This window comes from Sceloporus occidentalis, unplaced genomic scaffold (assembly GCF_023333645.1).
Source record: "Sceloporus occidentalis isolate IW3139 unplaced genomic scaffold, rSceOcc1.0.p SCAF_1, whole genome shotgun sequence".
NCBI classification, from domain to species: domain Eukaryota; kingdom Metazoa; phylum Chordata; class Lepidosauria; order Squamata; family Phrynosomatidae; genus Sceloporus; species Sceloporus occidentalis.
Window position 1 is genome coordinate 276,758,914 of NW_028316981.1, and position 12,767 is coordinate 276,771,680.

The following is a 12,767-nucleotide window of genomic DNA, read 5'->3' on the forward strand; positions in this document are numbered from 1 at the left end:
CCAATCAGGCTGCGCTTTGGCTTTTACGTCATGCTCTTGAGCCTTACAAGTCCTCCCCCTTCGCTCCGCAGTTCTCCTCCTTCATACAGCCATGGATCCTCTAGGCGAGTTTCATAATTTGTTTTCTCTGATTAGCTTGCTTATGCATAACTTGATGGAGCAACGCGAAATAGTCATGTCTATATTTGAAAATGGTGAACATGATGCAGAAATGCTTGCACATCTTAAAGATCTTAATGGCATGCTTCGCTTCTACTCGCAAAATTCCCAATTGAGCATGCAGCCGATGTCTAGAAGGTGGTGGATTTACCCCAAATCTGATGTTCACTGGAATGTTTATGCCAGAACTGTCTGGTCTGATGAGATGTGGAAACGGACTTTCAGAATGCCTCGCGCTATTTTTAATATTCTTGTTAAGGAGCTGTGTCCTCATCTTACCTGGAGAGACACAAGGCTACGTAAGGCAGTCCCTGTGGAAAAGCAAATTGCCATGGCCATCATGTACCTTGCCCATAAAGGCTCTTATGCAACAGTTGCTACATTTTTTGGAGTGGGCAAGTCGACTGCTTACAGGGCGATAATTCAAGTCTTCCTTTGCATGGAGACGCATCTGCTCCGTAGAGCTGTCTACCTTGGAAACTACAGAAAGGTTGGTAATTTCTTTGGCCTTTTCCGATTTTGTAGGCTGTTTCCAGCTATTCGAGGGTATATTACTTTTTTATCAGTATATTACTACTGACAAGTAAAGTTTTTTTTCCCTCAGAAAACCATAACCTTCAATTTTAATTGAAGACAGAGAGAGAGAGAGAGAGAGAGAGTTATAGGGAGATTGCAAGAGAGGAGGGGGGAGGGAGCAAGAGAGGGAGGGATAGATAGATAGATAGATAGATAGATAGATAGATAGATAGATAGATGATAGATAGATGGATTGAGGAATGGATATATATGTGTGTGTATATATATATATATATATATATATATGGAGAGATAGATAGATGGATGGATGGATGGATGGATGGATGGATGGATGGATGGATAGCAGGATAGATTAAAAAATATATGGGTCTAAATTTCTACAGGTACAGGTTAATTCAGTGTGAGGTATTTATGAAAGAGAGAAAGAGGAGGGATAGAAGCCGTCCTTCCTGCCTCCCTAGCTTCATTGAAAGCGAAGACAATAGGAAGGAAAACTGCACCTTCCTCACATTTTGCATTGGAGCTTGGAATGTATCAATACATTCATCTACTTTGCAAATGTTCAACGATAACTGACTGACACAATCCTTTGTAATGTTTCATCCCTAGGTAATGGCTGGTTTTGAGCGGCTAGGATTTCCACAGGTGGTTGGGGCAATAGACGGCTGTCATATTCCTATAATTGCACCTGCTCATGAGGGCGCACAGTACATCAATCGGAAGCAAAGGCACTCCATATTTCTGCAGGCGACATGTGAATAAAGGAATATTCCAGGATCTTTTCACCGGATTCGCTGGGTCCAACCACGACACATTTCTGCTGAAAGAATCCCCCATTTACCACGCTCTGAAGGCTGGTATTTATGTACCTGGTCGTCCGACTGTGACTATTGCTGGAAAACAAGTTGGCCCAATTCTGCTTGGAGATGGTGGTTACCCGATAAAACCTTTCTTGCTAATCCCTTTCCAGGTGGGACACAGCAAAAGGGAGGGGGTGTTCAACAGAAGGCTGTCAAAAGCACGTTGTATCGTGGAGAGGAGCTTTGGTAGATTAAAGTCAAGATTTCGGGCCCTCCAGTGCGGGCTCGATCTCTCCGTGGATAACATACCATCAGCGATTCTTGTTGGTTGCATTCTCCACAACATTATTGAAACCAATGGGGAGGTTTTAAATGGAAGGAACACTTCTCCAGAAACATTTGTTATAGACCCACGACGTTACATCAGTGATGATGATGAGAGGAAATTGGGGGAGGGAATAAGAGATGCCTTTGTGACATATTTCAATTCCTAAATTTGGTAATTTAGAAATGGCTATGAAATACTAACATGACATGGCTGCAATATGCATCAAGAGAACATGTGTTCGTATAATGTATATCAATAAATCATTTCAACAAATGACAATTGCTTTTTTGTATGTTTTCATTGTTATTCAACATTTCAATACACATGCTATAGTTCCTCGGCTCTGAGCAGACACTGATGTTTTAACTTCCAATAACACTCTTAAGTGCTATGGTATTTTATGATTTTTAATTTTGAGGACCTGTTCAGCCATCTCTGTCAGGTGACACAAAAGGGTTAAAACCAGATGACATTAGGGATGGATTATGAGAAAGGGGGGCACAGACTACGTTCAAACTTTTTTAAGGGTTAAAAGCCCCCTACCCTCACACAAACGGAGGTTCAAGCCTTTAACTTGAAGAGTTAACTTGAAGAGGGGAAGCAGGGGGGGGGGCTGCTCCAATTCCTTGCAATTGTAAAAGGCAACTCAGGTTCAGTCATGTCACCTTTTGGGGGGGGGGGTCCCTCCTCCTCTGGCCTCTGGGTTGCAACCTGCATGTGGAGGGGGCAGGGAAGGAATACAGTACGCCTATTACAGCGATAGAGGGAGAGAAAGGAACAGCGACCACACCTACTAAGATGCATTGAGATGCAATAATAATAACATTAACAATAATATGTATAGAGATTGTGCAGCATTGTACACATTGGGACTCATTAAACAAACACTCTAGACTTCACACCTAGACTTCAATCTACTTCCTAAGTTGCATTGCGATGCAATAAGAATAATATGTATATAGATCTTCCAGCATGCTCCTTTGTGACACATTAAATAAACACTCTCTCAGCCCCAAATAAACACCAGCTGAACACATTTACCAGGAAAACCGCTTATTGAAATTGCAATTGGGTTGCCATGAGTCAGCACCCACTTGCAAAGAGCATCAGCAATTTGGGATTTGTAGTTTTGGAAGCAAAGTAGCCATCTATGCCAGCCCAGCCACAAGACACTCTTGTGCAATTCTAAGATCTCCTCCTCATTTCATCGCATGATGAAATTATGGCTACTTTTATGACAGGATGGCGACCTGCATGTGGAGGGTGCATGGAAGGAAAATAGTACGCCAGATACTGCGAAAGAGGGAGAGAAGGGAACAGTGACCACACTACCATTTACTTCCTAAGATGCATTGAGATGCAATAATAATAACATTAACAATAATTTGTATAGCGATCTTGCAGCATTACACACCATCTGTACACATTGGGACTCATTAAACAAACACTCTAGACTTCACACCTAGACTTCAATCTACTTCCTAATTTGCATTGAGATGCAATAAGAATAATATGTATATAGATCTTCCAGCATGCTCCCTTGGGGACACATTAAACAAACACTCTCTCAGCCCCAAATAAACACCAGCTGAACACATTTACCAGGAAAACCACTTATTGAAATTGCCTTTGGTTTGCCATGAGTCAGAACCCACTTGCAAATAGCATTAGCAATGAATGGCATCCTGGGATTTGTAGTTTTGGAAGCAAAGTAGCCATCTATGCCAGCCACAAGACAGTCTTGTGCAATTCTAAGATCTTCTCCTTTCATTTAATCTGTGCCACCTTCTCCCCCAGAAAAGAACCTAAGCCAGTTTTGCTTCTATGGTTGACTCCACTTTAACTTTCATTACCGCTCTGTGCCATTGATTTTTGTGACTTGTATTTTGGAGGACCTGTTGAGCCACCTCTGACTGGGCCACAACAAACTTTAAATCCCAGCATTCCACAGCATGGAAATTGATTATTTTTGCAGTGCAGGTGCAGAGTCCCCTTCCTCTCAAGCAGTTCACATCAGATAAATTCAGGTAAATAAAGCAAAGTACAGCAGCTCTAGCACTAAGCTCAGAGACACAGCTACTAACATCTCACAGTTAGATGTACTAACATTAGATATCCGCTCCCTTGTTGGGCGCTTTTCCATTGTCTTCTCTTTCCATTGATAATGTGAGTTGAGCGCTTTGTCATTGTATTTCCTTGATACCCAATTCCCTCTCCCCCTTAACCCAAGGCTACTTCCATGCATTTTCTTTTTGAGGCTGAGACAGTGTGAATAGGGTGTGTGTGTGTGCGCGCGCGCACGCACGCGCGTGCTTGAAGGACCCTGGATCACTGAAAGGAGCATTTGATTAAGATCACTTTATTCTGCCTAAACAGTCATTCAGCATTAGTACTGTCCCAGGATGTAGGTGAATGTGGGGGAGGTGTATACCTTCCTTTCCTCAGCCAAAAGCAGAGTACAGACAAGCCTTCCCTTCCCCCATTTTAGCCAAATGCTGTGTAAAATCAAGCCATCTCTTTCCCCATTACAGCCAACTTTAGTTAGCATTGGTAATCTTTCCCTCTCAAGTTTAGGCTGTGATACCAAAAACAATTTCTCAAGAGATGCCTCAGTGGCAGATGGCCCCCACTACTCAAAAAATCCAAAAATTCCCTATGGTCTATGTAGCCCAGCCATTTTGTCATACATCTCCTCTCCTCTGAGGCTGAGACAGTGTGACCTCTGTGTGTGTGTGTGTGTGTGTGTGTGTGTGTGTGTGTGTGTGATCTCCTCCTCTTTTCATCACATGATGAAATTATGGCAACTTTTATTAAAGGATGGCGACCAGCATGTGGAGGGGGCAGGGAAGGAAAAAAGTACGCTAGATGCTGCGAAAGGAAGGGAACAGTGACCACACTACCATTTACTTCCTAAGATGCATTGAGATGCAATAATAATAACATTAACAATAATATGTATAGAGAGCTTGCAGCATTAAACAACATCTGTACACATTGGGACTCATTAAACAAACACTCTAGACTTCACACCTAGACTTCACTCTACTTCCTAAGATGCATTGAGATCCAATAATAATAATAGTTATAATATGTATATAGATCTTGCAGAATGCACCTTTGGGACACATTAGACAAACACTCTCTCAGACCCTTATTGAAATTGACTTTGTGTTGCCATGAGTCAGAACCAACTTGCAAATAGCATCAGCAATGGGATTTCTTGTTTTGGAAGCAAAGCATCCATATATGCCAGCCACAAGTAACTCTTGTGCAATTCCCAGATCTCCTCCTCAATTCACTTAACTTGTTTCATAGCGATTATTGCTCTGTGCCATTGATTTTTGTGACTTGTATTTTGGAGGACCTGTTTAGCCACTTCTGACTGGGGCCACCACAAACTTTAAATCCCAGCATTCCACAGCATGGAAATTGATTATTTTTGCAGTGCAGGTGCAGAGTCCCCTTCCTCTTAAGCAGTTCACATCAGATAAATTCAGGTTAATAAAGCAAAGTGCAGCAGCTCTAGCAATGAGAGACACAGCTACTAACTTCTACTATGCCCTTTTTTAACATGCCATTTCTTCTGTGAATTGGGCGCTTTTCCATTGTCTTCTCTTTTCAGTGATTGTGTGAGTTGAGCGCTTTTTCATTGTATTACATTGGTACTTCTTCACGATATTCTATGCAATATATATATAGATATATATGACCGGCAATAGTGTTTTTAAAAACATCACCTATGGATGACCTTGGTAGCAACTTTTTGTAAAAATAATGTAATTAAACTTTGTAAAGAAGTACTTAAATACATATGGGTGGTTCCCATATACGGCTATTAACATCTCTATTGAAATAAACAGCAACATTGTTTACTATCTGAATTTTTAACCTTTGCAAAAGGTATAAAAAAAGGAACTGCGGGTACTGTAACCTCCGTGGGTTTGAGGATGGAGCAGGTAAAGAGGTACATGTATTGGCTGACAGAGGAGGTGCAAATTATGCTGGCCATATTTTTGCGGTACAAAAAAATTGTGCCATTAATAATGCAGAGCACGCCGCGGAAAAATTGCCATATTTTCCGCCGCGTGGCTAAAGAACTGCGGGATAGTGGCTACCCCCGGTCATGGCAAATGACACGGAGGAAATTTAAATGTTTAAAAAACAAATTTTATAAATTAATAGATAGCTTTGGCCCGAATCCTCCTCAACATGAGATTGCCAGATTTACTCATTTCGCTACTCTCAGGGAAATGTGGGAGATTGCAGGATCACCACACCTGGACGAACGCTTTCCAGCTGGTAAGTTTAAAGCCCCCCAAAGATACCTTTCTTGTATTGTCTAGCATAGCAGTGTTGCCATGCATTTCCTGTGATAATAGTGACTAGGGTTGTTTTTAACCAATTTCCTCTCCCCCTTAACCCAAGGCTCTTAAAAAACATCCCTGTGTGTTGTCTAGCAAAATAATGTTGCCATGCATTTTCTTTGAATGAGGCGGAGACAGTGTGACTTGGCTGTGTGTGTGTGTGTGTGTTATTCTGCCTAAACAGTCATTCAGCATTAGATTTAAAACATATGAATATGCCTAAAGAGTCTGCATAGCTGTTTACAACAATAGTGCTGTCCCAGGATGTAGGTGAATGTGGGGGAGGTATATATCTTCCTTTCTTCAGCCAGCAGCAGACAAGCCTTCCCTTCCCCCATGTTAGCCAAATGCTGTGTAAAATCAAGCCATCTCCCCCCCCCCCCCCATTATAGCCCACTTTAGTTAACATTATCGGTAATCTTTTCCTCTCAAGTTTAGGCTGTGACCATGTGGCTATGGGTTTTGTGATACCAAAAACAATTTCTCAAGAGATGCCTCAGTGGCAGATGGCTCCCACTACTCAAAAAAATCGAAAAATTCCCTATGGTCTATGTAGCCCAGCAATTTTGTCATACATCTCCTCTGAGGCTGAGACAGTGTGACCTGGTTGTGTGTGTGTGTGTGCGCGCGCGCGCACGCACATGCTTGAAGGACCCTGGATCACTGAAAGGAGCATTTGAGTAAGATCACTTTATTCTGCCTAAACAGTCATTCAGCATTAGATTTAAAACATATGAATATGCCTAAAGAGTCTGCATAGCTGTTTACAACAATAGTGCTGTCCCAGGATGTAGGTGAATGTGGGGGAGGTATATACCTTCCTTTCCTCAGCCAGCAGCAGACAAGCCTTCCCTTCCCCCATTTTAGCCAAATGCGGTGTAAAATCAAGCCATCTCTTCCCCCATTATAGCCCACTTTAGTTAACATTATCGGTAATCTTTTCCTCTCAAGTTTAGGCTGTGACCATGTGGCTATGGGTTTTGTGATACCAAAAACAATTTCTCAAGAGATGCCTCAGTGGCAGATGGCTCCCACTACTCAAAAAATCGAAAAATTCCCTATGGTCTATGTGGCCCAGCAATTTTGTCATACATCTCCTCTGAGGCTGAGACAGTGTGACCTGGTTGTGTGTGTGTGTGTGTGTGCGCGCGTGTTTTTGGGGGTGCCGGATTAAATCAGAGGACTATTGGGGTGGATTATGAGAAGGGTGGCACAGACTATGTTCAAACTTTTTTAATGGCTAATGTGACAAGGGTTTTTTTTTTAACCAATTCCCTCTCACCCTTAACCCAAGGCTAATCTCTTAAACAACATCCCTTTGCTGTCCTTTGATATTCCATTCATTTCCTGAGCCTAATGCAGAGTACAAACAAGCCTTGCCTTCCCTTCCCCCATGAGCCAAATGCAGAGTACAGACAAGACTTCCCTTCCCCCATTTCAGCCAGATGCAGTGTAACATCCAAGCCATCCCATCCCCCATTTTGAGGCAATTTCACATTGGTAATCTTCCCCTCTTACCCAAAGGCATATGTTTCACCCATCCCCAAATCAAATTTGTAACCAAACATCCCTTCCTTATCTTGGTGCCCATTCCCATATCCTATTCACAATTAATCCAAGGTTGCTCCCACAAACAAAATCCCAGTGTGGGGTCTAGCCTATCAATTTTGTCATGCATTTCCAATGAGGCTGAGGTGTTGTGTTTTTCTTTGCATGTGTTAGTTTTGGGGCACAGTTCCCATTTTCCCTCCCCCTTAACCTAGGGCTGCTATCAGCTACAGCTAACAAGTAGTTTTGTACATAAGGACTATACATGGAGCATTTAGGGGAATGTGGGGGAGGGGTGTACTAGACAGGTGAGATTACAACACCTCATTTCCTCTGTAATACCATAATGAAGATTTCCTGTAATCTCCATGAAAACGAACTTGGAAATTTCCAAGGTTATGGTTTTCAAAAACCAATTTATTCATATTAAAGTTTTATCATTAATTAAATTACAGGAAGACAAAATTCGCCACCAGCTCCTCCTAGATTAGAAGATCCTGACGGTGTACCATCCCTAGGTAGGAACGACCTTTCTAACACCACAGTTGGCATATGTTTTTGAAAACAATAAAAATACTGTTCTTTATTGTTAAATGTTATGTTATTAGTTATCGTGATGGAATGATTGACAATACATATCTCTTATTAAACAGTTCCCCAGGATCCACAGGAAGGGACCTCACATGGCAAGTATTTAATCATTATTATTTGCAGATACTGAAGTTGAAGCCATGATAATAAAAGATAATATTCCTGCACAGTACTGACTGATGTGCTACCTTAATTAGAGCTAACTAACAATCAGAAATGCACCCAAAAAATCCTTTCCTTGTCTTGGTGCCCATTCCAATATTCAATTCCCCAGCAAACCAAGGCTGCTCCCACAAAGGGTCTAGCCTAGCAATGTTGCCATGCATTTCTATGAAGCTGAGACTAGTTAATGTGTGTTTTTTTTTGTTTCTGTTTTGGTGGCCATTTCCCATTTTCGCTCCCCCTTTAATTTCCAAGGTTATCGTTTTAAAAAACCAATAACTTCATATTAAAGCTTTATCATTGATTTAATTACAGGGAGACAAAACTCGCCACCACCTCCTCCTACATGTGAAGATCATTATGGTGTTATTTCTGCTCTTTCTGCCCACCATAGTTGAGTTGTACATAAGGGCTATCCATGGAGGTATTAAAACATATACAGCACATTACTGAATGATGTGCTCCCTTACTTAGCACATCATTCAGTAATGTGCACATCATGCAGCACATCACTGAATAATGTAATATGTATGTAATGTAATATTTATGTTCTGTCAGATGATTTCAATTCTGCATCAACCAGTTAAGTTAATTATTTTTAAAATGCTTTTTACACTTATGAACATAAGCGTTCTATTACATTTTTCAATTTCAGATAAAAGTCAAGAGGAGAGGATATGTGCCTTGGAGGCAAAAGTCCAGCTCCTAGAAGGCATTTTGATGCAGAAAAGTATGAACAATAATACATAGTTCTTTAAACATGGATAATATCCACTATAGCTCATTAATTCTTGCCTTTTCCCTTGTATTAGTGACAGACCAGAAGAATGAGGAGGACCCAAAGGAACTCTGATAGCTTCCTGCTTCACAATTTTTTTTATAAAACAGCACTATTATTACATTTCAAGTCACTTTTTTGTCATGATTGCAATTTGTAATGTTATTTATTTTTCATGTATTACTGTTTACATAGTTCTGTTTTTGGTTATTTATGTATATTGTAAATTAAGTTATTTATATTGTTTTCACCAGTTTTTTTTAATTATGTTTGTAATTGTTCAAAATATATATTTCTGTAATAAATATTTTATAAAATGCTTTGAATAATTTCTGGGTATGTAGTATTGATAAGATATCTAGGTAAACTGGAAAAATAAGTTTTCCTACAGAAATGAATTGAATATTTATTTGGGAAAAACAAATTGGTTACATATACATATCATTCCAAAATAGTTATAGTGAACTGTTTCAACAATTATTCATTATCCATATAAAAAAGTAAGCAAAGTTACACGGAGTGTTATTATAACCTTTCTAAAATGTTATTACTAAACAATCCACATATTATACAGCCCTTATATGCCTAACATTATGGTGAGAAGGGGATTGGTTTGCGAATAAGTCTTTGAGACCTTACAACTTTGGTCTCTTGAACCTGGATTCTACTAGTACATGGCTCATTTTCGCTTGTGCCCGTGCCCAACTCATTATTTTCAGGAGTGAGTTGCACATTTTGTGGCTGGGTTCTCAGCTTTCTCTTGACACGTCTAAAAACCCTGACATCCTTATTTTTCAACTCTGAACAAGCCTCCTTGTAGGTTGAAGAAAAATCTTCCAAAACAGAAATAAGCCTCATAAAATTAGCATTTGTTTTTTCAAAATACATTTCCTTCCAATTAATCTCTTTTGATAGCCGATCATTGCTGTTTTCAATAATCATTTGTACATTCTCTTTGGAACACTGAATCAATTGTTCACACATTTGAACACAGGCCGATTTCTCGTTTTTTCTTTTAATCATCGCTAATTTCTCCTGCGGGGTCAAGCTTTGCCTTTGCCTGGCAACGTAAGTGGCTGGAAATATAGAAACAGTTCAGATAGTAAATTCCTGCATGTCAACAGAATTTTAATATTTTTACTTGTTAAAAATAGTAAGATAATTTTAATAAATATTTAAATAAACATTAACTAAGAAAATGAAAAATAATTAAAAATATTATCATGTATCATTTTAAGATATATGTAATTTAATGTATATATTACTTACATTCATTAAGAATATTGATAATAAATAAATTTTGTATTATATAAATATAAGAAATATACATAAATAAAAATATAATAAATATATATAAATATAATGTTTAAAAACTTAGTTTATCAGAAATTAATGAAATAATACTTACAGTACAATAAAATAGAAGAATACATCTAGCCAAATGTATAATTTCAAAAGGAGTATTTAAAGTATTAAAGTTGTACCTAAAAAAACATACCTGCTATGTTAAACGTAGGTTTTTATTTGATATATTTGATATATCCAATAAAAGTAATATTAATGTAATTTTATATATATATACACTCATATATATATATATATATATATATATATATATATATACATTATATGTATGAATACAATATATGTAGTATATATATTATATACACATATATGTATATATGTAGATAATATATATATAATAAATTATATATATATATATATATATATATATATATATATATATATATATATTGAAATAAGAGAAACATCACCATCTTTGCCATTTGTTACAGAATCCTTTTTGAGGCTAAAGAACTACTAGTAAATTTGCTTCAATGTTGCTATATGAAGTTTGTCCTGCCTCCTGTCAGAGATAGCTAGACAAGTTTTCCAAACTAACACACCCAGCCTTACAGAGCACCTCTGAACCCATGATTCATGCAATAAATGATCATCACCATGAACAGATCTAGAAAAAATAGTGAGCAGCAGAAAATAGGGATAATTCTCACCACTGGGTTTCACTGGTTGCAGATTGGGAAATGCACATTCATTATCTTCATCTTCAGGACACATATTTACATCTTGGCTATCCTTATGCTGAACATTTGCATTGCTGTTATTTTCAATATTTTCTCCAACAGTTACAATTTGAGTTAGGTCAATGTCATCATTAACTGGTGTCAAGTTGAGCAGAATTGTCCCTGCTTGTGCTTCTGCAAGGTGTGCAGCAAAAAATAATTAATATAATAATAATAATATAATAGCAACGTCTTCCTTTTAGAATTTATTTTAATCAAGTATAACTTTTTTTCTATGCATAATAAAATAAGGACATCATTTTATATATTACTTTGAAATTACTGTGTAATGTTATGCAATAAGTAAAATATATAGAAATATATATATATGAGAAACCTATTGTTGCCTAAAATAAAGTGTTGAAAATGAATTAGGATTAACAGGAATACTAAATGATCAGTACATGCATTCCATGAAGGAAATAAATCTTACCTTGTGAAAATAAATCTTCTGAACCAGCACTGGTGCTCAAATCATCACTTGACTGGGTATCAGGTGGCATTTCCATAGGTTCATCTGTGTCCTCAAGATGCCTGAACTCAAGGCGGTTCCCACCAGCAGCTCTTTTTGGCTCCACAGAGGCGTCACCAGCAAATATTTCCTCCAGTTCCTTAAAAAATGGGATATTTATGGCTCCCATACCACTTAATAAAATAAATAATAAAATTTTTATTTATATACCGCCCTTCCATCAGATCAGGGCGGTTTACAACAATTAAAATACAATAAACAATAAACATTAAAATCATACACGAATTACATAAAACATAAAAACAAAAGGCCCCAGGTTAGCCAATCCCGTTGCCGGTGCGGCGGGGGGGGCCTATGGGACCTTATTCAGGGAATGCTATCCCAAACAGGTAGGTCTTCAAGTCCCGTCTGAATTGGGCCAGGGAGGTAGCTGAGCGGAGCTCTATGGGCAGCGTGTTCCAAAGGGCCGGGGCGGCGATGGAAAATGTCCTCCTGGTAGTGGAGACAAACCTCGCCCCGGGAACCCTAAGTAATTGCTGCCCAGATGTTCTGAGGGTGCGGGGCGGAATGTATGGGGAGAGGCGGTCCTTCAGGTATCCTGGGCCCAGGCCATTTAGGGCTTTATAGGTCATCACCAACACCTTATATTGCGCCCGGAAGCGAATGGGCAGCCAATGGAGATCTTTTAATACCGGTGTTATATGACTGACCCTGGACGTACCAGTGACCAGCCTGGCTGCCATGTTCTGCACCATTTGAAGCTTCCGGGTTTGGTATAAGGGTTGCCCCATGTAGAGTACATTGCAGAAATCCAGTCTCGAGGTTACCAGGGCGTTTACCACAGTTTCAAGGTCCCTCTGGGCCAGGTATGGGCGCAGCTGGCGAATAAGCCGAAGCTGGTGACAGGTGCTCTTGACCGTCGCATTCACCTGAGCAGTCAGGCG

The 12,767-nt window shown here is 39.2% G+C and overlaps 1 protein-coding gene across 1 annotated transcript; it reads right to left on the reverse strand.

The window, feature by feature from the left end:
* Nucleotides 1-9,766: 9,766 nt before the first annotated feature.
* LOC149323923 (uncharacterized) lies at nt 9,767-11,992 on the reverse strand. The gene is made up of 3 exons (XM_089484311.1): nt 11,785-11,992; nt 11,283-11,486; nt 9,767-10,343 (listed from the first exon to the last, which is right to left on the reverse strand). Exons 1-3 carry the CDS (start codon nt 11,990-11,992, stop codon nt 9,859-9,861), a joined length of 897 nt encoding a protein of 298 aa, XP_089340437.1. The 3' UTR covers nt 9,767-9,858.
* Nucleotides 11,993-12,767: the final 775 nt, after the last annotated feature.